Consider the following 26,169-nt stretch of genomic DNA (forward strand, 5'->3'; position numbering starts at 1 on the left):
TAGAAATGCACTATCCTCTCCTTTTTTTTTTTTTTTTTGAAAAGCTCAATTTGTAATTATTTACATATTTTTTTAACTAATCCATGTCATCGAAGAAATTCAATAACGGAAATGAGACGTAACACACACAAAAAAATTTCAAGACTTGCCCACTTTTAATATTTGCAAAGTATATTAAAGATATATTAAACTTAAAGACTTATTTACGATTACATCATTTCATTTAGTTTATCTTTTTTTCTTGGCCAACAAGATTTATCTTTACCCTTTACTATCGATAGAAAGTAATTTTAATAATGCCTTTTAGTTTGTGCCTCTATTGCCCCTTACCATGCGAAGGTTCTAAACCAGTTATAACAAAAATAGGATTGTTGCTCGGACTCTCCCAGCGGACAACTTGAACAGTTAAACAAGTAAAATAGTAGGACATGTATGCACGGGGATGGGGCGGAACTCGAGAAGCATTAATTTGGGGAAAATTATACACAAATCTGAAACAACACAATTTATTAATTTGAAATTTCTTAAAATTTTAAAATAAAAAGGTCCCATAAGACTTGAGAGTCATTTATTCCAAACGAAAAATTACATCGTTGTCCATGCCCTCCCAGTTGACAAGCTCATGGGCATGAACTAACAAGTTAGAAGGTGTTAGTTGACAATTAAATTTATGAGATAATATAACTTCTATATAAGGTCAAATTATAACAAAATAATATTATATAACGATCTTTAAGCTAAAATCATGTGTGACCAAAACATACAAATTGATATTAGATGAATTATAGTTAGATCAAATATTGATCTACTCTTACCAATATGATATGTTTTTATATCTGCTCAAGCCTACCAAGAAGCGGAAAGAAAGGAGGAAGGTAAGGTCTGATTTGGAGCGAAGCAGACTAGGTAGTAGTTTTTTTCCTACCTTACATTTATGTATGATTGTTACATGTCTGTTTGTGCCATATTGTTATTTAAAAGCATGAGAACATGTAATCCTTAATTTCTTGCATGAGTTAATAGCCGTGCAGCTGAAAGATATGGGGCCTTATGAGCTATTATTTGCATGGCCTTATGTGCCATTACAAACGCAGCTTTATGAGCCATTATTTATGCGGCCTTATGAGCCATTGTATGTCTGACCTTATGTGCCGTTGACTACGCATTCAGCTAATCAATTTGACTATGTGTCATTGCACTTAAATGCTTTTTATGCATAGCTTGCAAGGTTATGTTCCGTATGGCTTGTTTTGCATATTTTAGGTAATCTGCATATGTGTTTGATGGAAATTACTACAACAAGGATTCTTTAGAATCTCACCATCCCATTTATGATGAATAGCGGCTAGTAGCTTGAAGGATAAGGAGGTTTTTTTTAGAAAGAGATGAGCTAGTTGAAAAGTAAGAATGCCTTTTATATTTTGTACATATGTAGCAGAATATTTTAATAAGTTAATATTTGTATTATTGTATATGTTATATGGGCAAATAACTTTACTTACTTTATGTAAATATTATTTTGTATACTTCATAAGGAGGAGAACACTATCTGGTGTAGGTATGCGCTGTCAACCAAAATAGTTGCTATATTTTAATATAATATTATAAAATTACACAGTATGAAATCATTTTACGTGATAATAGATTAAGTTGAAAGTAGAGTTAACTGTGGATCACTCGTCAGTTATTCTAAAGGTTTGAAATGTTTGATTAACAGATTCTAAAGGTTAAAAAAAAATTTCCTTGTTTTTTCCCAGGTTGGAAACCTGGCGTTTGTGATTCATAAACGTTAAAATGATCATATTAGTATATAAAAAGTTAGGTGTTGCATAAGACTTTGTCTAATTCCACGTAACAAGCAATCTCTCGTGCTAAACCCTCTTTTAGTAGGCTTTCTTAATCCCAATCCTAATTTATATCATTTATTTTCAATGTCTCCTACCAAATTGGACATTAAAGTACCTCTTCAGCCTGTGGATGCACTGGGTTCAGTTTGGAAGCTCTCTCTCCCTAAGGATTGATCGATTGGCAATAACTTCATTCGAGGACTGGTTTTCTAATTTAATGCTACACCCAGAAGATATGCAAGAGTTTGATCTCTCTTTGATCGTCTACTTACTATGGCATATATGGAAGGTACGCGATGGGCTTGTCTTCAATTTTAAGGTCCTAGACCCATAATTGATGCTAAGGCAAGTTCGGGTGGATGCTCTAGAGTATTGGGTAGCTCTTAATCAATCGACTCAAAGTCAGGAAGCTGTAACTCAACCCAGAGCACAAATATAGGTAGCGCCACTAGTTAGGTGGGTTAAAATCAATTGTGATGGTTCCTTTCAGTTGCAAGAGGACTCGGCAGCTATTGGGCTAGTATGTCACGAGTCGCAACCACACTGGTCGTTTGTTATGGGCATATGGGGAAGGAGTAGAAGCACGCTCAACATTCATCTCAGAATTAATGGCATTAAGGAAAGCTAACTTAATCTATGAAGAGCATGACCTCCTACAAGTTATAATAGAAGCAGATAGCGTTTGATTTATTTGCATACAGTTAGTATTTCTAGTTTTCTATCGTTTTGAATTTTCTGAATCTCTGTCGTTATTTTGCTGTCATTGCTGTTTTGGCATCTTCTTTGTACATGTTATTCTCGTGGTAGCATCATGAATTATGATTCATGGTAAAAGAAAAAAAGAAGAAAAAAAAGTGCAATAATAGAAGAAGAACAGAAACTAGAACTGAAAATAGCCATAAAAGAAATGGACACGTCATTTACTAACAAAAGCATGTGATTCTACTGTTATATATAGATAATATAGATTATAATAGTTTAGTAAACTCACTTTCAAACTTGTATGAAATGGTGATACTAATTTTAAATTTTCTATACTTAAAATTTATTTGAAAAATTACAATAATTATTTATTATCTATTACTCTTATTCTTTAAATTGAAATTTAATTTTTCTCAGTACTATAAAATGTTTTGAATTTGTGAAGTACACGTAATGTTGAGAATATTAACGAAGAAGATAAATATATTAGGAACACTTAACTTTTTAAAATAAATTAATATTTAACTTCTGAAACAACCATTATTTAATAAATATTTCAAATGAAATTTACAATCTAAATCTCACGCTTGGAGCCTTGGACTGTGAAAATGGGCCATAAACTTGGGCCTAAAACTATGACGACCCAAACTTTAGCAAGGACAAGTTCACAATTTGGGGGCTTCGATTTGCTAATCATTTGCAATTTCTGGATTAGATTATGAAGCTTAAAAGGGTTCAATTCTAATACATAATGAAATTGGGTCTTGTAGTAGACTGAAACACTATCCATTTTTTGATTTCATGAATTTATTCCTATATATAAATACAAAAGTAGAGTTGAGGGTTGGGAATACGGATCAGTCCTGTCACAACCTACAAGTTATACAGTACGAGTTAAAGTAACCCGTTCCTTGGTAGGTTAACAAAATACTAATCCTAACCCACCATGACAGGTTGTTGGATTGGCAGGCTAACCTACCATTTTTTTTAACCTTAATTTAATTTAATTTTTAAATTAATAAATAATAATCCAAAATTTCAAAAGCAATCATAAGCCAACATCATGTTTAACCACACTCAAAAGAGTAAGTAAAAATTAAAAACAATACATTACAAACATTTTACATAATTAACATTGACATCAACTTATCAAATGACAATTTTTAAAACATAAAATTATCTTAGTCTTAATTAAAGGGTAAATAGTCACAAATATTATATGCTTAGTCATGTATAGCTATGCACCCTTTTAATTTAATAAGAATGTTGTGCTATGATACTTCCCAAAGAAAGTCAATTACTTAGACTATTAATTTTATAAACCATACAGTTAATAAACTGCAACTCAAACTCCCTGAATATTCAATTCTTTCAAATAACAACACTAATTTTTATACTACCTCCGATCCTTAATATAAGAGTTATGTTGACTTTTAATTTGCTCTTAATATAAGACCTCAATATATTTTGTCTTTTATATTTATTTATTTATTTAAAGTAGTCCTTGTAGAGTTGTAGTGATTGCACATGTTAAAGATTTCATCAAATGATAATTTTAGCTAATACACATAATTAACAAAGGTATTCTAGGAAAGTCAACACCTATTTATTATAAATAACTAACTTAAATAATTTTTTAATCTCCTCAAATTAGTCAACTAGGTTTTATACTAAGGATTGGAGCTAGTATAATTTAATTCCTTAAAAGCTTGAACATTCAGTTTTTTGTCTAGGACCTAGGGGTAGTTTTACCTAAAATAAATAAATGCTTGAAAACAAGTGGAAAAATACGTAGCACTTCCTCATTCTAATTCTAATTCCCTTTTTTCTTGATTTTGTTAAGCAATTCAAATGCCAAATTAAAAAAATGAAAACAATATAGACTTAACTAACAGTTGCAATCCATGGGATTTTCTTCACCTTCACTTTTCCTAATTATTAGTTAGCCTACCACACAGACACATAAAAGTAATGCACACATACACACCCCTGTCAAAGTGAAAAAATGTAAAGAAATATTTGTATATATACCAAAGAAGTTATGAAGAAAGTAAAATGAATCATATAGCAGTATTTTGGAATTGAAAATTCCAAGACTAGTTTGGCAAACAAACCCACTTTTCACTATTCTCATTCAAGACTTAAAACAAAGGAATGATGCAATCACATTTGCAGGAACACATTTCCACTGACAAACACTAGACAATACAAAATGTGAAATAGAGTGGATGATTTTTGCAGATTGCATTGAAGAAGGATCCAATTGGCTTATATATAGACCATCTATCAATTACAATATCTGCATATATTCTAACAATCCCCCTCAAGATAGGGCACATAAATCATATGCATCAAGCATGTTACGTACGTATCAAAGCTAAGGACCCTTGTGAGAGTTGGTAAAGATATCTACCAACTAATCGTTTAGTTGACAAACTTCACAGCAAGAAACTAGACTTAATGGGAATTTACAAATTACTTAACATAGAAACATAGATGTTGCATGCAACTATCTCTTTCTAAATGGGAATTTACAAACCACTTAACATGGAATAAATCTCTTTAACTTGAGAATGTGACTTGTCTTGTACAGAGAACTGATGAATGACTCCCTCCAATTCAATCCAACTGCAGCCTGGTATTTTCTTTAGGTTTCTCTCTTTCATTACTGTCCTAACCATTTTCACATTGTCCCACATGCCCACACTAGCATAAACATTAGATAGGAGCACGTAGGAGCTTGGACTGAAAGAGTTTAGCTTGATCAATTCCTCAGTAACTGGCTTTCCCACTAAGAAGTTCTTATGGATTTGACAACCACTAAGCAAAGTCCTCCAAATGACATCGTTTGGTTTGATAGGCATTACCTCGACGAGTTTTTTGGCAGCTTCAACATGCCCAGCTCGACAAAGGATGTCTACCATGCAACCGTAGTGTTGCACCTTAGGTTCAACCTTGTATACTCTTTGCATTAGCTCAAAACATATCAATCCCTCCTTCAGTAAACCAGCATGGCCACAAGCACTCAACACACCAATGAATGTGATATCATCCGGTTTAACAGAATCCTTTACCATCTGGAAGAGAAAATTGATAGCCATTTCACCCATACCATGAATAGCTAAGCCACCAATCATAGCATTCCAATGATCGACACATTTCTGATCAATATTCTTAAATACTAAGATAGCATTCTCTATGCTACCACACTTGGAATACATGTCAATTAGAGCAACACCAAGTTTACCACTCAAATATTTACTATTGTTATTCTCTAAATATCGGTGTATGAGAGCTCCAACTTCAACGTGTCCTAATTGGGTGATGGCTGTAAGAACAATCAACAAGGTGGTATCATCTGGTTGTGTATGTGCTTTTATTCTCATATCATGAAATAGCTTCAAAGCTTCAATGCAATAACCATTCTGAACATAGCCAGCCATCATGGTGTTACAAGAAATAGTGTTTCTCTCGGGCATTCCATCAAACAATCTCCTTGCAACAAGGGCATTACCTGATTTCATATAACCATCAATCATAGTTGTCCAAGTGACCAAATCTCTTTTAGGCATCTTGTTAAACAACGTTTGAGCATCTTCTATATTACCAAACTTTACACATCCATCAATCATTGTGTTCCATGAAACTAAGTCTCTCTTGGGCATTTTAAGAAACAAATTCCAGGCACAATTCAATCCATCTTTGTATCTCACATATCCTCCGATCATTGAGTTCCAAGTAATTAGATTCTGCTTCTTTAGAGGCATATTGTCAAACAATTCACGGGCTTTTCCAACCATCCCATATTTGACATACCCATCAATCATTGAGTTATATGAGACAGAATCATGACAAGACATTCTGTCAAACAATTGACAGGCATGTTGAACGCACCCAATTCTTAGAAAACAACTAATCAAGCAATTTTTCAAATATGTATCAGACTCAATTTGCAGTTTATACAATAATCCATGGATCTGCATTCCTTCTTTCATCAAACCCACTCGAGAGCACGCTTTCAAAACCAGAGAAAATGAGAACTTATCCAAACAAACCCCCAGTTCAAGCATCAAACAAAGTATTGCCAGAGCTCCTCTGGGCGAACAACCATGAGAGTAGGACCTGAGTATGGCATTCCAGAGAAAAGGGTCCTCTTGTTCTCGAGGATTACGATTAGCATGATGCTTGAAGAAGATGTGGCGAGCGAACTCAACAAGAGGCTCATAGGGTGAAGAAACAAAAGTGAGGATGAGTTTGGTAGTGAGAGATGAGTTGTTGATTAGCCCAGTTGTGATCATTCTTGCATGCATCTGATTCATGTCATCCATGGTTTTGCATTTCTGAAACAAGACGAGAGTTGGGGTGATTGAACTCCATGGCTGGAGTGAATTGACACACAAAACCATCAATAAATGGAAAGTTGATGAGCTACGTCAGTTGTGTTGTCGAGAAGATCATTGACTTAGAACTTCTTTTAATGGCTCAAATTGGCATATGGACATATCAGATTAGAACTACTTTATCTCCTGAAAATGATTGACTTCAAAACCATATCTGAATATAAAACTAAGCTCCAAAATCGAGCTTCTAATTCTTATTGTGAGATTCCAAACCTTGAGCTCCAAATTCAAGCCCTGGAACGTATAAGAAACCTTATATTATAAATCCACATTTATTCCTGCAATGAGGTAAAACCAAGTACCTGCTCTTTTCCTGATCTCAATCATCAGTTTTCTCAAAGATATAGCTAAGTATAAAGCATCACTGCATATTTTCTACTTTGAGGTAACTTTAACGAGCAACAAAAAGTCAACGTTTTCCACACACAAAAAAAAAAATGACTGGCTCATTTTTGTGTATTCTCATGTATGGCATTTTAGGAAACAAGGGACAAGTAGGGAAAAAATTATCAGCTACATTATAGAATTTCAAATCGAGGCCTATATTGTATAAGGAGCAAGAGTGATACGGAATGAATATGAAGAACTGATGAGAGTTAAGCAAAGCCATTATCGGTTCAAGTGTCTTTGCAGTTGAATGTTGAGTCCTCCATTCTGCACTATTTAGTTTTATTCCCTTTTCTCAAATTCTCCCTCACGGCATCCCTGTCTTCTGTGTCTTTTGCTTTATCTTATCTGTTTTTCTGGTAACATTTGAACAGGAAAGTTGATTGTGGATCATTCGGTTAGATAGTTACTTTGATGAAGACTATGACCGTCAGATTCAAAATATCTTTTGGCCAAAAAAATTCAAAGCATCTCTGTTGTTATGATTACTATAATTTGTGGATATCCATCTTCCCCTTTCTTTTCATATTTCGGTACTTTATTACTCCTTCACTATTTTTTTTTTAAAATTTCGTAAGTTACCTCTCACTCACATTTATAAACTTTATTGCCTATTATTTGTCACTTAAATATGAATGGAGCCTATATGTAATATCATAACTATAGATAAATAAGACATGTCATTTGTGTTATAAGGTAAGTAAATGAATATAAGAAGGTTTTTTTAATCTCTTGTCTCTATCTCTTTTCTATGCTTTACTTTCTTGATTGGTTCTTACCCTATCAGTAAGGAAAAAACTTTCCTGAACTGGTTGTTCATCCGGTCTAGGAAGCGTCAAAACTTTTAAACCAATTTTAGGTAAGGTCTTATTAAAAGCCCATTTTAACAAATTAAAAAAGATTCTACTAGTGGGTGATATATGGTAATAGAATTAGTAAGGTTAATAAGATAAATAGAAAGAGGTAGTGATCTGTAAAGAGGATATAAAGAGATGGTCACTATATGCTTTTCCGGTCTTAAATATATGAGTCTTAAATTTATGATCGAAGAAATATACTTCTCATATCCTTAATATATAACCTATTTAACGAATTTGATTAGATTAATAAAGTTAGGTAAGTTAGTTAATTATAAAAAATATAACATGTTTTTATTAAAATACCATAATCATCTTCTTTAATATTCTCCCTCTTTCTACTTGATTATGGTTGAGAGAGTATTCATAAGGATAATTTAAAAAACATTGATAAATATGAGAAATATGTTATATATTTAGAACCAAAATCAACTTAACAATTAGATTCTATATTAAGAACCGAAAGAGTATTGATTAAGTTTGTTTAATTTGTTCCTTGATAGTATTCGACATTAAATACTTACAATATACGACTAAATTTGTACAACTTAACTTACCCACATGAATAATATCTTGTAACTCAAGGACAATGCACATTTTAAAATTAACAAGTTCAAGTTTTATATTTACAAGACCTAAATAGATAGATATTTCAAAATAAAAGTGTTACCAAAAACTTGCACACTTACAGTTTTGCGTTTATAATAACTCCGGCGTAAAGAAATAATTTGACCTAATTTATAAATTCCAGCCTAGGTAATACTCCTCCGGTCCTTAATATAAAACCTATTTAACTAATTTGATTAGACTAAAAAAGTTAGGTAAGTTAGTTAATTATAAGAAATGTGACATGTTTTTTTTTAAAACACCATAATCATCTTCCTTAATATCTTCCATCCCTCTTCTACTTGATTATGATTGAGGGAGTATCTATAAAGGTAATTTAGAAAAAATTGATAAATATGAGAAATAGGTCTCATATTTAAGATCAAAATCAACTTAATAAGTAGGCCCTACATTAAAGACAAAAGGAGTACCAAATGAATAATCCAAATTAGAATCTAGGTATTTCAAATAGATATTTTAAACATGGTATGGAAAACTAGATAGGACTGGCCGGTTCAGACCGGAAACCAGTGAACTGGCAGGTAAACTGGTCCAGTTAGGCAGGTAGGCCAGGGTCACTATGACCCAGTGCGACCCAGACTAAACCGGCGGTGAACCGTGATGACCTAAGTAACTCGCCCAGTTTGGTGGCTTAACCCAGGTCCCTTTTATAAAAAAAAAACAACATTTTGATTATTTTTTTAAAAAGTTGTTAATAATTAGGATTTAGTGATTGCATAATTATAGGGAGGAATATTTTGTTATCATATATCTATTTTGATATATTGTTATGATGAATATTTAGTGATTTTAATAGTACGATGTTATAAGAAATTGTAAGGATGTGATTATTTTACTAGTAATTCAAGATATTAATATGATACTCCTCCGGTCCTTATTATAAGACCCAATTTGACTTTTTATTTGGTCCTAATTATAAGACCCAATCCATTTTTTCTTTTATATTTATGCATTTTTTCCCAAGATAATCCTTCTAATAATGATAGTTTTAGCCAATATACTTAATTAGCAAGGATATTTTAAGAATAACAACACTTATTTATTATAAATAACCAACTTAACTTACTTCCTTAATCCCCTCAAATAAGTCAATTGGGTCTTATAATTAGGACCGGAGGAGTATATAGTTTTTAATGAAAATTTAAATTATGTTTTTATTTTTTTATTTCTTACCGGTTTGACCCCGGTTTGACTCTGGTCTGACCCACTAGCCCTTACCCTTTTTTTTTACTCGTTTTTAATAATCGGGACGTCAGTGAGATCTGCAAGTGGGAAGCCGCCACAACACACTATTTTTTTTTGGGAGCAAAATCTCCTTCTAAAACCAAATATATATATATATATATATATCTGAAATCAATCTTATAAATAAAATAAAAGAAATACAATGACATTAAAGTTTTGAATTGGCATTGCTCCAATTAGATAGCAAGTATCAATCAACATTTCTACGCTCATGGCCACATGACAAAGGCATATATTGTCAAGGAGCGAGTGAATTGGAGAATAACGGAAAGCATACATTGTATCTGCAAAGTGAATAAAAAGACACTTACTAACGAACTCTCAGTAACTCAAATAGTTCCAACCCTCTCGCGTGTAGTTTGCCTCAATCACTGCTTACACGCAAAGAAGCACATGTATATATGCATTTATATATGCATATAACTGTGATCAAACTTTACTCTCTTATTAAATTAACTCCCCCAAGTCCCATTGCAGAAATTAGGTGGCGCAATTTAAAACTCAAACAGCACATCACAACCAATTAACAGTGTTTAGATTAGCATTGCAAAATAGAATATGGGTAGATTTGAACTTATGGTTGGATTGTTTCACATTAAGAGTGATTTTGACAGATTAAACATGTTACAATGTCGTGTAATATTAACAATAGTACCACAGTCAAACTGCCAATACTCAACAACAAATTTTCTTCCAGTTATTAATAAAATTAACTTTAATTATTTTGATTTCTTTTAAGGTTAATGATTAATGCCTAGCTTTAATTTAATAAAAGTATGTCAAAAAAATTAATTTGCTTTTCTGGACTATTCACCTATATCTGATAACCATATGTATAACCCTACAAGTCCATAGCCCATTCCTTCACTAACCCCCCCCCCAAAAAAAAGAAGAAAAAAAACACCACCATCGCGTCATCACACGCTTTTTCCCTCAAAGTCATTCCGAATAAAGATAAACTTAACACGCAATATATGGAAGAAATCAGAAGCAGAGAATAACAATGTTGCAACGAAGAGAAGTTTTTCTTGTTTTTCTGTGATATCAATGGTGCGCCGATTTAAAGGGAGGAAAGCAGAAGCAGAAGAGAATAACAAACAAAAGCAGAAACTAAGAAAGAACAGGGGAAAAAAACAGGGGCCATGACCAAATGCAACCCACAGAACACATAAGAAGCAAATCGCCGAACAAGCTACGAAGCCATTGTTGATAAGCACAACCAAAGGGCTCACTCTACAAATTGAAGTTTAATCCGACAAATTTTGTGGCCTCAATTTTAATCGGAGTTAGATATAACAATGAATTGAGCGATAGGATTCATTGAATTCAAGGGGAAAGGAGAAGATCTGAAGCTATTACCTGTTCGGGTTTCTCCGGAGACGAATGTCGAGCCCTCTGTTCTGCCTCTATTTCGCTTTCTTCTCCCAACCTTGCTTTCTCTCGACTCGGCTCCAGCTCTGTCCCCTGCATCTTTCGCTCTATCTTATCTGTTCTTTTTATGTAACGTAAAAGACAGGAACGTTGATTGCGAACCGATGGATAACCCCCCATGGGCAAAGCCTGTGGCCTCAGGACGGTTGTTCGGGATGCCCAAAATTACTTAAAAAAATACTCTTCTTATTCTTAATATAAGACCTATTTAACTAATTTAATTAGATCAAAAAAATTAGATAAGTTAGTTAATTATAAGAATTATAACATTTTTTTTAAAATATCATAGTCATCTTCCTTGATATCTTAGTTTCCTCTTCTATTTGATTATGGTAAAAGGTGTATCTATAGAGGTAATTTAAAAAAAAAATTGATAAATATGAGAAATATGTGTTATATTTAACACTAAATTAACTCAATAATTAAATCCTATATTAAGAGTAGAAATAGTATTTATTTTCATATAAATCAAAATATAACTCTTCTCACACTGATTTCATATTTTATCTATAAAATTATTTTTAAAATTACATACATACTTATAATAATCCAATTTTTGTATTATTTTTAATAGGTGTCGTATTTTATGCAAATCAAAACAAAAAATTTTTTACACGTATTTTATATATTATGAAACTACTTTTAAAATCACATACACACTTACTTTTTATATAGTAAAAAAATAATAATAGTATTAATCCAATTTTTTTTATCATTTTTAATTGGTAAGTCCTAATGTTATTTCTCAGTACTATTTAGCATTCTAATCTTATTTATGATTTATCCACTCCAATTACACTCAACATTCTAATTTATTTATGATGTATTATAAATAAAATTAACGTACTAGAAGTAGTATAGAAAATAATACTCTTCTGATTTTAAATATAAGAGTTAGGGGGATTAGAATAACAGATACATCATAAATAAGATTAGCGCACTATATATAATTAAAAAAGAATATGACGCTGGAACTTTACACTTCTTTAATATTAATATATACATGAAATAAGGCTCGATAAAAACGTGACATACGACCACCAAAGAGCAGCAATTTCCAAATAAAAATGTTGGATAATATTATCTTTAATTTTTAAAATTTGACTTCATGTTGATTTTAGTTTGAAATTAGAAACAAATGATTTTAAAGGTTTTAAGGATCAAAGACACTATTATCAAGTAAAAAATGTTTAAACAAATCAAAATTAAATTAAATTTCAGGATCAAAATCAAAACAACGTCAAAGTTAAAAACTAAAAATAGTGTTAATCTTAAAATATTTAATGTTTCAAATATTTTTAAATATATATCAATCATATCTCAGACCATCGAAAAGTCATTCATTGGCAATACACAATTATACATATAGAGATACAAGTTCTACAACAATCTAGAGAAGGAAAACCACAAATACAAACTATGTGTGAAGTATTAAAAATGAGGAGTAAAAATTGAGATTGAAATTAAAAAAATTTATTAAAAAATTTCTTATCCAGCTTGGAGAACAGCTATACTATATAGGCAGAGTTAGTTTAAGAATAGAATATAGTTATAAAAAATAATCTCAATAACAACAGAACAACATATAATGACAAGTTTAGTACAAAATAACAATTTAATTTGTCATTAAAACTTTTTGATAATCATATTTTTTTAGACCTCATCTTAATTTTTCCTTTGTTATTTCATAAAATTAGTATCAAGATATTAAACTACAAAATAAAAACAAATAAATTTGATTTAAGATACAGATAACGACCAAAAAGTAATGAATTACGTATATTACAGGTATTTTTTCCTTTTAACTTATTAATCTCCCGGAATAAATCTGATATAATCCCCCTCTCTGGCACGTGCAAAAGCCAAAGAAAGAATCCAATTTGAGAGCATGCATGTAGGAGCGAGCATGGTTAACTAACGGTTAGGCAACGATGGCCCCATTATGATCTTGCATATTCTATTTGTTTAATTCGTGTCCCAAACACAACCAATCTCTCATAGCTTTACCCTTAGCAACAAAACAACCATTGTTCTTCCTATCATCAATTCTCAGAGGACTCTTCATCTTCACCATCATCTCTTTCACCAACGTTTTCACAGGAGATTGTCCCCTGAGACTGCTATGCTTCCCTGAACCACACACAACAACAATTTCCGCAGGAATCGCGTAACCTGGATCGTTCAGCCTTTGTCGCATTTCTTGCAACCAAAGTAACATAATTAGATAGGATGAACCCAAATGCAGTCCATGTAAATCCAGCTTTGCCTGCTTAGAGTCCCAAACCATGACCTCTTCTAGAATCTCGGTTGACCTGATTAGCTCTCCAACCACCATAGCTTCATCTCCTTCCAGAATAGCATTCAACTCTTCAATTGACAATGGGAAGCCATTCAAGTCCACCAATTTTCTCATGAGAACAGGACATGAATTCAAAACAGAATTATACGTCCTTTTTGAGAACGGAATCGATGCATTCCTCATCCTTTGAAGCCATGAAACCATCTTCGTTAGCTCACCGTGCATTCCGTACGCTGAAAGAACCATGTTTGAACAAACTGTATCAATGACAAACCCTTCTTTTTCCATTTGAACCAAAAGTCTCTCCAAGTCTTGGAATAATCCCAATCTTCCATAACCATACATGATAGACTTGAATTCAAACGCTGAAGGTTCAAGTGCTTTGATTCTCATATTCTCAACCAAATTCTCGGCCTCACAAGGCCTATCCATTGAACATAAACCACTGACCATATATTCATAAACACGACGTTTTATGTAAATAGAGGATGATGAACTATGAAGAAGCTGGCTTAGGTACAAATAAGCAATCTCAAACCCTCTTTCTGAACTTTGCTTGGAGTGACACTCCAACAATTTACAATAGAAAAGAGCCAGATCTCGAGAGCCAGACTCTAATTTGGAAGTGGCTTCCGAAATTAGAGTTTCCCAGGCTGAATATTGTTCCTGCTTATCCAGCAAAGCAGCAAGCTCAGCTACAATCTTAGAGTTCCAACTGTACCAAGGTGCTTCAGCAATTCTTGCATAAAGCTGCAAAATTTGCAAAAACATTAGAGACTCTAACAATCAATTCAAGGAGAGAGATAAAGAGTAAAGTACTAACCGGGAAGGCAACTGAGGAGAGAAGGGGTTGTACTGTAGAAGGAGAGAGGAGATGGCAAAGAGTGCTGAGAGACACTGATTTAGGTGAATTTTGTACGAATCTCCTAATCAAATTGTTTGTGGTCGATGGGTCTCCAGATGTCACCACCTTCTTTAGAAAATGCTGACCTTGTTTTGTTAGCGCACATTCTACCATAACTCCAAGCTTTGGTCCTTGGTTCCACCACAGTTGGACACTACTCATCATCATCTTTGACGTTAGATATTATAAAATCACGTCATTCTTCCACAGACCTTCATGGAAAAAATGGGTTAGTGGGAGAGTCAAGATATAAAATTCCCATAGTTTAGCATGTTATTCACAAAGGACAATTTAAAAAGAAAAAGAAAAAAAAAGGAAAGAACATATTATGTATGAAATCTCATCAACGATTCAAAGAAACCTTATCAGCTATTTCAGGAATTGGCATTGCTGCAATTAGATAGCAAGTATCAATCAACATTTCTACGTTCATGGCCATATGACAAAGGCATATATTGTCGAGGAGCGAGTGAATTGGAGAATAACAGAAAGCATACATTGTATCTATAAAGCGAATAAAAAGACACTTACTAACGAACTCTCAGTAACTCAAATAGTTCCAACCCTCTCGCATGCAGTTTGCCTCAATCACTGCTTACACGCAAAGAAGCACATATGTATATGTATTTATATATGCATATAACAATGATCAAGCTTTACTCTCCTATTAAATTAACTCCCCCAAATCCCATTGCAGAAATTAGGCCGAGGGACAACATGAAGAAAGTGATGATATGACGCAATTTAAAACTCAAACAGCACATCACAACCAATTAATAGTGTGTTTAGATTAGCATTTGCAAAATAGAATATGGGTAGATTTGAACTTTTGTTTGGATGGTTTTACATTAAGAGTGATTTTGACAGATTAAACATGTTAGGATGATACATTTTTGTCAAAAACTTTTTTAGCTGTACCATTACTAAAAGGAACATGAGCCTTACAATGTCGTGTAATATTAACAATAGTACGACTGAGTTAAACTGCATATACTCAGCAACAAAATTTTCTTTCAGTTATTAATAAAATTAACTTTAATTATTTTGATTTCCTTTAAGGTCAATTATTATTGCCTAGCTTTGATTTAATAAAAATATTTCAAAAAAATTAATTTGCTTTTCTTTGACTATTCACCTAAATCTGTTAACCATATATATATAACCCTTCAAGTCCATAGCCCATTCCTTCACTAACACCCCCCCCCCTCCAAAAAAAAGAAAAAACCACCATCAACGCATCATCACACGCTTTTTCCCTCAAAATCATTACGAAGAAAGATAAACTTGAGACGCAATATATGGAAGAAATCAGAAGCAGAGAATAACAACGTTGCAACGAAGAGAAGTTTTTTCTTGTTTTTCTGTGATATCAATGTTGCACTGAAGTAAAGGGAGGAAAGCAGCAGCAGAAGAGAATAACAAACAACAGCAGAAACTAAGAAAGAACAGGGAAAAAACAGGGGCAATGACCAAATGCAGCCCACTGAACACACAAGAACCAAATCGCCCAACAAGCTACGAAGCCATTGTTGATAAGCACTACCAAAGGGCTCACTCTACAAATTGAAGTTTAATCCGACAAAGTTTTTGGCCTCAATTTTAATCGGAGTTAGCAATAACAATGAATTGAGAGACAGGATTCATGGAATTGAAGGGGAAAGGAGAAGATCTGAAGCTATTACCGGTTCGGGTTTCTCCGGAGTAGAATGTTCAGTTCTCCGTTCTGCCTGTATTTCGCTTTCTTCTCCCAACCTCGCTTCCTCTTTACCAGCTCCAGCTCTGTCCCCGGCTTCTTTCGCTCTATCTTGTCTGCTATCTTATGTATCGTAGAGGACAGGAAGATTAATTGTGGACCGTTGGATTACTTAAACCCCTAAAACCGGTGTTCGGTAATAAAAGAAAATTGTAACAAGGTAGAATTAAATATAAAAACTCTTTTAAAATTATTAAATTATTCTAAAATCTAAAAAAATTTCATTTATTTAATTATTAAATTATCCTTATCTTTACTTTTTAAATATGAATTGACAATTAAAAATGTAGTTGTTAATAATTTAAGATGTAATAATTAACAACTACTCCTTCTGTTTCAAAATATAAGCTAAACTTTTTTAAAATGGTCATTTTTTTTATAAGATAACATTCACTTTCGTCCAAGCATTTAATAAGATTTTTTTTAATTTCATTCCCATATATTCTCTCACTCTTTAATTCATTTATTACATCTTTTACTTATTCTCTTCATTAATAAGGGTATATTAGGAAAAACAAATATATACCTTACACATTTATTGTGTTAAATTGATTTCTTTTGGTAAAAATTTTAAATTAATTTTAATTAGTTTCTTGATAAACGTAATGGATAAAGTTTAGTTTATATTTTGAACCGGAGGGAGTATGAAGATAGATATTGACAACTCATACATTACACTTTTGTGATATACTGAGAAAAATGTGTTATCAATATCTACAGTGATAGTTGTTAATCGTTATATTTTAAGTTATTAACAACTACTCTTCTAGTTGTTAATACATACTTAAAAAAACAAGAGCAATTAGATAATTAAATAAATAAGAATTATTACAATGAACTTGATAATAATTTGATAATTTTAAGAGATTTTTTTTATATTTAATTCTTTAGGATGGGATGTTATTGTAATTTCTCCAAAGGATAATAGTATTAATCCAGTTTTTTAATCATTTTTAATGGGCATGTTATTTTATGTTAGTGAAAACAAAACTCTTCTCACACCTATTTTATATATTATAAAATTATTTTTAAAATCACTTACATACTTTCTATGCAGAAATAATAATAGTATTAATCCAATTATCATTTTTAATGGGTAAGTCATTGCATACTGCATAGCACTCTAATATTATTTCTCACCAGTATTTAGCATTTTAATTTTATTCATGATACATCCAATTCAATTGCACCCAACATTCTATTTTTATTTATGATTTAAAGCGATTATGCATTATAAATAAAATTAAGATACTAGAAACATTAAAAAAAATAATACTCATTCGATTTTAAATATAAGATCCATTTTTGTAAGGTCTTACATTTAGAACCAAAAGAGAATTAGGATAATGGATACATCATAAATAAAAAGGGTTGATACAAATTTTGATCCTTTAATTTTATCTTAATTTTTGTTTTGGTTCCTCAAATTTCAAATCATAAGTTTTGATCTCTCAAGTTTCTTTTTATTTAAAAATTAATCCTTATAATCCAATAAAAACTTAGACTATTTTGCTTTTTGAGGGACCTAAACCTATGATTTGAAATTTAAGGGACTAAAACCAAAATAAGGACAAGCTGTAAAGACCAAAGATTATATTAACTCTAAATAAAAATTTTCTGGTCAAATAACTTTAAATAAAATTAGTATGCTGGATATAATTAGAAAAGAACATGACGCTGCAACTTTGCACTTCTTTAATATGTACATGAAATAAGGCTAGATAAAAATTGTGACATAAGACCACCAAAGAGCAGCAATTTCCAAATAAAAATGTTGGTTAATATTATCCTCAATTTTTAAAATTTGACTTCATTTTTATTTTAGTTTGAAATTTAAAACAAATGATTTTGAAAGTTTTAAATACCAAAGCCACTATTATCAAGCCAGAAATTTTTAGCCAGATCAAAATCAAATTTCAGAATCAAAATTAAAACAAGGTCAAAGTTAAAATCTAAAGATATTATTAATCTTAAAATATTTAATGTTTCAAAATATTTTTAAATATATATTAATCATATTGGCAATCTACAATTATGCATATAGAGACACACAAGTTCTGTGACAATCTTGAGAAGAAAAACTCCAAACAGAAACCAAGTCTAGGCCAAACTAGCTGAAATAAACAAGACCCCATGTTTTGACAAACCTGTCAAAATTATTTTTGGAACCGAAATCATAGTTTCACCTAAAAAATTACTAAACACCCCACATTTTTATAAAACTATGGTTTGGCTCTAACAATGCGGTTTGACCTTAAATCATGGTTCCATGAAAAGCAAAAAAAATATTTTTGAAAATGTTATCTTTTTTTAACATTGTAATACTACATTTAGTCTTTAATATAAGAGCTAGTTAATTTTTTTTTAATATAAGAGCTAGTTAATTAAAAATAATAATATTGTCCATTCTCTTTATAACACAAGGGAAAAAGAAAGAAGAAGAAAAGAATGATCTAGACAGTAATTTTTATCGATGTAATGTGTGCAAAGAGGATTTGAAGGCTTTGGAGAAAAAGAAAATGTGGCCGAATTTGTTTTTGTCATGAAAATTTATTTGAGGAAAGTGGTAGGGTGAAGTTTGATTATAGTCATTTGGGCCAACAAAAGATTAGGTGATTATTGGGCTACCAATAATTTGTTAAATTTATAGTATAAAAAGAAATATAAGTCAATTCTTTTATTCTGATTTAACGTAAAATAACATGTGAATCAATTAAAAATGACAACAATTTATTTGGATATGATAAGTCTTGATTGCAAAAAATGACACTGTCATTTTTCATATATTATGTATCAGAAAAAAAAACACATTGTTAATTTTAAGTTTAGACTTATTATTTTCCAATCAAATTTATAATTTCTATATAAATTCTTATAATTTTTAATTAATTCACATGTTATTTCCTCTCATGTAACAAGAAAAAACACTTTGTTAATATCACGGTTTAACCTGTAAATTTTCAATTAAAACTTATTATTTTTAGATAAATTGTTATTTGTAATTAACTTACATGTTACTTCATGTTAACCCAAAGTAAAGGAATTAACTTTTTTTTCTTGGCATTATAAAGCGAATAAATCACAGCCCAGTAGCCTCTGAGGGTGGCGAGCTTCTGGCAGAGGGTGGAAATTTTTTCTTTAAAAAAAAAGATATTTTTATTATTTTTCTTAAATTTTAATTTTTTTGTCATTTTTCCTTAAAAAATATATGAATATTCTTGTTGATTAAATTAAGAAAAATAACAAATTTTAATGGGTAAATATGTGTTTTTAAGAAAATAAAAAACATATCTCTCGAGATTTTTTAGAGTGAATTCAAAAAGAAATAGATTTAAAAAACATTTACCAAAAAGTTTTTCTTTGAAAAGAATACTATAGCCAGCCTCTCTGGGCGCCTTGCTGCTCCCGTTAAGATACAGACTTACAGAGTGCTCGCGAGCAGAGGAGAATGCTCAGAGCCACGGATTGAAATGCAAGAAACCAAACACCAGAAAGCTCACCTTCAAGATTTCGCTCCTCACAACTTCAACAACCATAGGGTTCTCAACCTATCCGAATCCCCTTTACCTTTTCGTTCTTCATCAAGGCCCTTCACCAGAAGAATTCTGCATCAAGATGGCTATGCCGGACAACTCGTGCCCCTTCTTCCTGAATCTCCCTCGCCGATTTGCATCCACCCGTTTCAACTTTCATCTTCGGACTCAGACACGTTCTACTCCGACATTGCCTCCCAATTTCCCTCCCCAAGAAACCAGGTACAATGATTACTCCTAACCCAAGAAAAGACATGCTCCAGACGTTGAATCAATTTCTGTCGTTTCAGCTAATGATTACTTTCCCTTTTCGGTGTCTTTTCATAGTTTATTTACTCTGATTAGTTAGATCTGCTTGTGCGTTTCTACGATGCCATGGAGATGGATCTTTTTTGGTTCTCTAAATTCGTTGCCTTTTTGGTATTTTATTACCTGTTCTTGGTTTTATAAGTGGATTTTGTTAGAAGTATAATGTTTAGAGCTTTGTTCGTGTTTCTTGACCCTGAAGAAGTAAGTGCTCTTGAATTAGTTAACAGCCATATATGGAGCAGCAAGAATCTTGCCTAAACGAATGTCTCTCGATTCCATTTAAGAACAAATGTATATCATGATAAGTTAACTAACTAATGCACTCTGCTTGAACTGATATGATATTTTATTTTTGAAAACTTTTTATTTACAACTCTTTTAAAGTTATCAGCAATTCTAAGTTAAGTTTTGGTTACCAAACCTGAATTCCCCGTTTTAATATCCAGCAAGATCATGGTTCTTTCCTGGGATTACTATGGAATACGTGGAAGCTGATAACTCAATTTGCTCTCGAAAAATGTTCATTTTGAAAATGAATATACTGCGTGTATGATCGCTTGAGTAATAATAGATTTCACTTGAATGTTGGACCTAATAATGCATGTGGATATCATATATTCAATGTCTAATAGATCCAAAGATGAAATTTGTTGATTTACCACGATGCCTGTTCCATATTATCTTGTACATTTATTGCATAATGAGGAAATCAACACTGTTTGACTATTGAAATCTCAGAACCTTGGAAAATCCTGCATTGAGAGCAACCACTGCTCCTCATGCTACTGTGAAATAGAAGAGTGGTTAGAGCACGCAAACAGATTTTGCAAACCTACTAACTTTATGACCAGATATCACTCATCAGAGGATAGTGGTGATAGTTTGGATCAAAATGAAAGAAGCCCAGAAGTGAAATTGAGTATCTCATCCATGTGCAAAAAATTTCTTGATCATGAACTTTACAGCAACACACTGCCTTCAGTTAAAGAGAGTACTGCGTATGAAAGCCACAGTCGTCTTGCCTGCATAAACAGCATACATGGACATCGCAAATCTGAAAGAGATCAAGGACAAAGAAAGTTGTTGGGCAGGCCCAAACCTTATAACACCTACTTGAATGAAATAGAAATGCAGAAGCTGGAAGCTGAAAGGGATTCGCGGAAGAGAGCCAGACATCTTGAACTGTTGGAAAGGTATGAATTGAGGGGGTTAAAAGAAATAAAGAAAACTGCATTAGTTTACTGATAATTAGGTTATATGGAGTATGAAAAATGAACTGCGCTGTTTATGATCTGGTTGCTATAAATTTTATGTTTTATGTTTAATATTGATTTCTTGCATACTCATATGGGCATGATAGCATGTACAATAAACGAATATATGAACTTAGATCTTCTAGGGCTGTAATAAACTGAAGTGAAGAAAAAGAAAGTGAAAGGATGGGTCTCACCTTTACACTTGTTGATCCTATAAGAGTTGAAGCTTACCCATTTTTCTTTTTCTTCCTTCCTTTTCACTCCAAACACATGCATTTACTATAAGAGATCCTGGTTGCCGTTATTATGCACTTGAGAATCACAGGAATTATTCACATTGTAACCTTTTGAACCATCACATAATTATAGAATTAGAACATGTACACCTAAATCTGACAAAAGAGGCTGTTTATTTGCTTGAATTTAACAATCTCCATGGACTAGCATTGGGTTTGAAGGAAAATGCAGACATAAGAAACTATGGGAAATCATGAGGACCATTTTAGTGTTTTCATTTTAGTTCAATGTTCAAGAAGGGTTTTTTATACTAAAATGTCTATGTGCTAATTTTATAACTAGGCATCAGTTTCTAGGTAACCTAAAATTTTATGGGAAAAAATGAAAGCAGAAAGGTAATCAAATCTTAGTGGAAGTTGTGGGTGTGTGCGTTTGTGAATTGACAGAGGAACTAGCAATGAAATGATAATCATGTAAACGTTTTGGTAGGATGAGAAGGAAGGAAGCTGCTATAGATGATTGGGAATTGGAGCAAACCAGGATAGCTGTAGAAAAGATGAAGAAACTTCAGCAAAAATTTCAGGTACGTTTTATGATGTATATTAAGATGGTTCATATGATTTTTGTTTTTCTCTTTTTGCCAATAAAATGAACCATATGACTAAAGATCGTTTTGTTCACAGGTGGGAAAACGCCTTCCTCTTTGATGAACCACTTTTTCATCCCTCTAGACTCAATTCCTTTTCTAAATGTACTAAAATAATGTAAATAAAAAAAGCTACTTAATAAATCTTTAAACAAGAACTTTTAGTAGTATCTCAACAACAAGAAGCCAACTTTTAGTAGTATCATTCCGTATAATTTTTTTATTGTCAGAAAAAGTGTCTGTACATTTAAAAAATAGAATGCTAGTTCATACAACTTTAGCAAAATTAGAGGTCTGTATGAGTCTCTCTTTCTAAACTAATAATTCTACTTTGCAACTAATCTCCAATTATCTTGTTTAAGGGGATAAAAACAGAATTGATATCCCTTTTGTTGTTTTGGCTGAACAAATTGTCGTGTGCTTTTGCAGAACAAGTTAGAGACGAAACACCTTGAAGTTGCGGCCAAAACCCAGAAGAAACTATGCTTGCTGAAGCAAAAAGCAGAAAAACAGAAGAGAAATTTGAGGCGAACAACAATAGAGAGGATCTCTACCACTAAAAATATCTCTGGAACACACACTTGCAGTTGCAGAGGATTCACATGTCTCAAATTTGGATCAATCTGTTAAAATCCATAATGTATTATATTACTGGCGCATGACCGTAAGAAAAAACAGTGTTTCTAGATCATCCACAAGGAGATGCCGATTATTAGCATAGCAAAATTGTTTTTTTCTTTGTGATTACGTTTAAAAATCTTATTCTTGAATCTTGTTCGTGAAATTGAGAAAAATAAATAGTTTTATGTATTCTTCGAATTTCTATGTGTAGTAAACTACTACATTGTGTAGTAAACTACTACAGTATCATTTTTTTTTATTACTTTTTCTTTTTTCTTTTATTGGTATTGTCTTCTTTGTTATATTTTCCTTTCTTTCAGATTAATCAAAAAAAAGCTAGGAAAGCACTGTCAGATATTATTTTGTAAATGATTTGGCAATGGGTTGAAAAACAAAAAATTTGGGCTGTGTCATTCAGTCAATTTGTTGGTTCTTTTTATTGTTATTTTTGGCCTTTGGGAATCAAAGTTAAGTATGATTCAGACAAATAAAGCCCTGTTTGATACGGGACAAAGTATATTTTTTCAGAAAGAAGTGGGTAATGCTTTTAAAAAAATAAAAACACTTTTTCCCATTACCAAACAATACATGAGTGTCTAATGATGGGATTGTTCTAACTAAAAGAACAGGTAGCTTCAAAGTGCCATTTGCTGACCAGAAATGTAGCAGTCCCATTGTTGCCATAATCCATAGAGATAACTTTCATCATTATTAAAAAGGTTGAGGGTCATTTTTGTTTTGAAAGAATTTACAAACAAGTTGCTTATATTCAAAAGTTTATTTTAATTTTAACATCGTCTTAGACTTTTGGTGGTAAAACGATGTTTCAAAAAAAGAAAAAAAGGAAAAAAAAAAAAAGAGGAATGTCATTTTAACCGTTCAAAAGCCAACATTTATGATTTATTGTTAAAAAAGTAATATTGATTATTAATATTTTTAACGGTTAGGATGATGTTGCTCCTTTTTTAACACTCTTATGTAGAGAAAAAAGATTTTTAAATGCTAATAGTGAATACTCTAAATCCCATGCTAAAATCCAACTATTCCTTTCTTTTCAGATGCTCCACGTACCAGCACATGCATCCAAGCAAGCAAGCAAGGACTTTTATTACACTCAGGCTTTGTTTAAGTGATTATTGAACTAATTAACCTTTGTAATACCCTGAGTCCCATGTTTTTTTCCTTCCGCATATGATAATATATAATAACTAAAGCGAATGGCCACACACCAAAAAGGCCAAATAAAAAACGATAAGTCAAAAAGCAAGGCAACAAATGAGGAAAAGAATTTGTCAAGAATGGGATTCGAACCCATGCCCTTTCGGACCAGTACCTGAAACTGGCGCCTTAGACCAACTCGGCCATCTTGACTTGTTGATCGTGGGGCTCGCGTGTTTTTACATCTTACTATTCCTTCCGTCTTCTTTTCTCTCCCACTAAATATTTCACGGTGGATCCAACCTTTTCTTGGAGATATTAATTCTGGTTTTAATTATAAGGTATTTACCAGTAAAATATAACTTAATTTTTATTGAATATACTAAATAGGAATGACCTTTGCAGTTTTAGCGGAATTCTTATTTGATGCATGCTTTGGGGAAAAAAAAAAAATCCCTCTGGTCCTAAATATAAGACCAATTTTATAGTATAAATTGCACTACAAAATGAATCTTATATTTAAGACAGGAGGAGTAATTGTTAAATGTTAAACATAACGTGATAATTGCTGTTACTTTATTTTTATATGTATAAATATTTGAAACCGATATGAGAATATTTGAAGGATAGATAGAAACATGTATAAGTAGCGTGTGTGAGTATAAAAAGAGACTAAATTAGAAAAAAAAAATGCAGCATAGACATATAAAACTTTTAACTTATTATAACATAGGGATGTGAGGCTTAAATACTTCGAAAGTATTCACCGAAGAACATCCAACATCTGAATTTTTTTTTCTTTTATATGTCCTAAATTGAGTTTGACTGCTAAAGACACTTATCAAATCACATAATTTAACAGTTGAATTTAACGGCAAATAACAGCTATGTTATACTTGTTACGAAATAAAACTTTCAAGGTATATAAAAACTAAAAAAAATTCAGATGCTAAGTACTCATTCGTAGATATCTTTGAAATATTTAAGTACATTATCCCTATAATATATTAATTTAGGAAGTCATATAAATATATTATAACAACTGTTGTTGCGAAACACAGAAATGACTCTATTGAAAAATGTGAATGGCAAGAATTTCTCTTAGTTTAAATTAAGTGGGAGTATCTTTCTTTTTTTTGGGGGGGGGGGGTGATAAGTGGATGTAGCTTTTGTTTCTTACATTACATAAGTGATTAAGGTTTGATACTTAGTTTTTTTCATGAAGGAAACGTAATTTGAAAACCAGCCGACTGTTAGAATTAGGAAGATCACATAATGAAGGATTAAGGGGGGTTGACAAGCAAGTGATCTTGTAGAAACTACATGAGCCAAAGGAAGCAGGTATTTTAATACTCCTTCATTCCTCACTACAGAATTTAATTATTAAGTTAATTTTGATCTTAAATACAAGATTTATTTTTTATTTTTATAAATTTTTTTCTAAACTATCCATATTCTCAACTACAATCAGGTAGGAAAGGGAAAAAAAGACATCAAGAAAGATGATTATAGTATTTTGAAAAAAAAGATGTCATATTTGTTATAATTAACTAATCTACCAATCTTTTTAATTTAATCAAATTAGTTAAATAAGTTTTATATTAAAAACGTGAAAAGTAATATTCAAGAATATCTAAAGGAATGAGGTCTTTTGAATTTAATTAGAATTTTCTCCTAATTTTATCCCATAATTATTTTCAAGAATTTTTCATCTTTTAAATATCTTTTTTACAAGTATATCTTCCCTATTGAAGACAATCTTATTTAAAATATTGTAGCAGCATTAAATGTAAGCACCTATCCAACTAAGGATTTGAATCTTGATTTGCTATATTGTAAGAGAGTAACATCTTCCATTAGACCCAAATTTATTGATAAATAAAGTATGTTTATATGTTCATTTGATTCGGTGGCCTTAGAATAAAAAATAATGAAAGATATCTTAAAAATTTCGTAT

The 26,169-nt window shown here is 31.8% G+C and overlaps 3 protein-coding genes and 1 non-coding gene across 5 annotated transcripts; 1 reads left to right on the forward strand and 3 right to left on the reverse strand.

The window, feature by feature from the left end:
* Nucleotides 1-4,769: 4,769 nt before the first annotated feature.
* On the reverse strand, nucleotides 4,770-11,503 carry LOC114752812 (pentatricopeptide repeat-containing protein At2g45350, chloroplastic-like). 2 transcript variants are annotated; one of them, XM_028941517.1, is made up of 2 exons: nucleotides 11,425-11,503; nucleotides 4,770-7,183 (listed from the first exon to the last, which is right to left on the reverse strand). In XM_028941517.1, exon 2 carries the CDS (start codon nucleotides 6,953-6,955, stop codon nucleotides 5,081-5,083), a length of 1,875 nt encoding a protein of 624 aa, XP_028797350.1. In that variant the 5' UTR covers nucleotides 6,956-7,183; nucleotides 11,425-11,503; the 3' UTR covers nucleotides 4,770-5,080. The 2 variants fall into 2 exon arrangements, 1 of the variants encoding a protein (XP_028797350.1); XR_003740906.1 differs by lacking the exon at nucleotides 4,770-7,183 and adding an exon at nucleotides 7,564-7,692.
* A 1,888-nt stretch (nucleotides 11,504-13,391) lies between these two features.
* LOC114752817 (pentatricopeptide repeat-containing protein At2g17033-like) lies at nucleotides 13,392-17,569 on the reverse strand. The gene is made up of 3 exons (XM_028941520.1): nucleotides 17,565-17,569; nucleotides 16,382-16,508; nucleotides 13,392-14,545 (listed from the first exon to the last, which is right to left on the reverse strand). The coding sequence occupies exons 1-3, from the start codon at nucleotides 17,567-17,569 to the stop codon at nucleotides 13,454-13,456; spliced, it is 1,224 nt and encodes a 407-aa protein (XP_028797353.1). The 3' UTR covers nucleotides 13,392-13,453.
* A 2,344-nt stretch (nucleotides 17,570-19,913) lies between these two features.
* On the forward strand, nucleotides 19,914-23,063 carry LOC114752818 (uncharacterized). Its single transcript, XM_028941522.1, has 4 exons — nucleotides 19,914-20,207; nucleotides 21,033-21,487; nucleotides 22,277-22,370; nucleotides 22,863-23,063. Exons 1-4 carry the CDS (start codon nucleotides 19,923-19,925, stop codon nucleotides 23,061-23,063), a joined length of 1,035 nt encoding a protein of 344 aa, XP_028797355.1. The 5' UTR covers nucleotides 19,914-19,922.
* Nucleotides 23,064-24,344: 1,281 nt separating this feature from the next.
* TRNAL-CAG (transfer RNA leucine (anticodon CAG)) lies at nucleotides 24,345-24,425 on the reverse strand. Its single transcript has one exon. It is a non-coding gene; the product is annotated as a tRNA-Leu (tRNA).
* Nucleotides 24,426-26,169: the final 1,744 nt, after the last annotated feature.

This window comes from Neltuma alba, unplaced genomic scaffold (genome assembly GCF_004799145.2).
Source record: "Neltuma alba isolate B1F8T4 unplaced genomic scaffold, ASM479914v2 tig00007566_pilon, whole genome shotgun sequence".
Classification (NCBI taxonomy): domain Eukaryota; kingdom Viridiplantae; phylum Streptophyta; class Magnoliopsida; order Fabales; family Fabaceae; genus Neltuma; species Neltuma alba.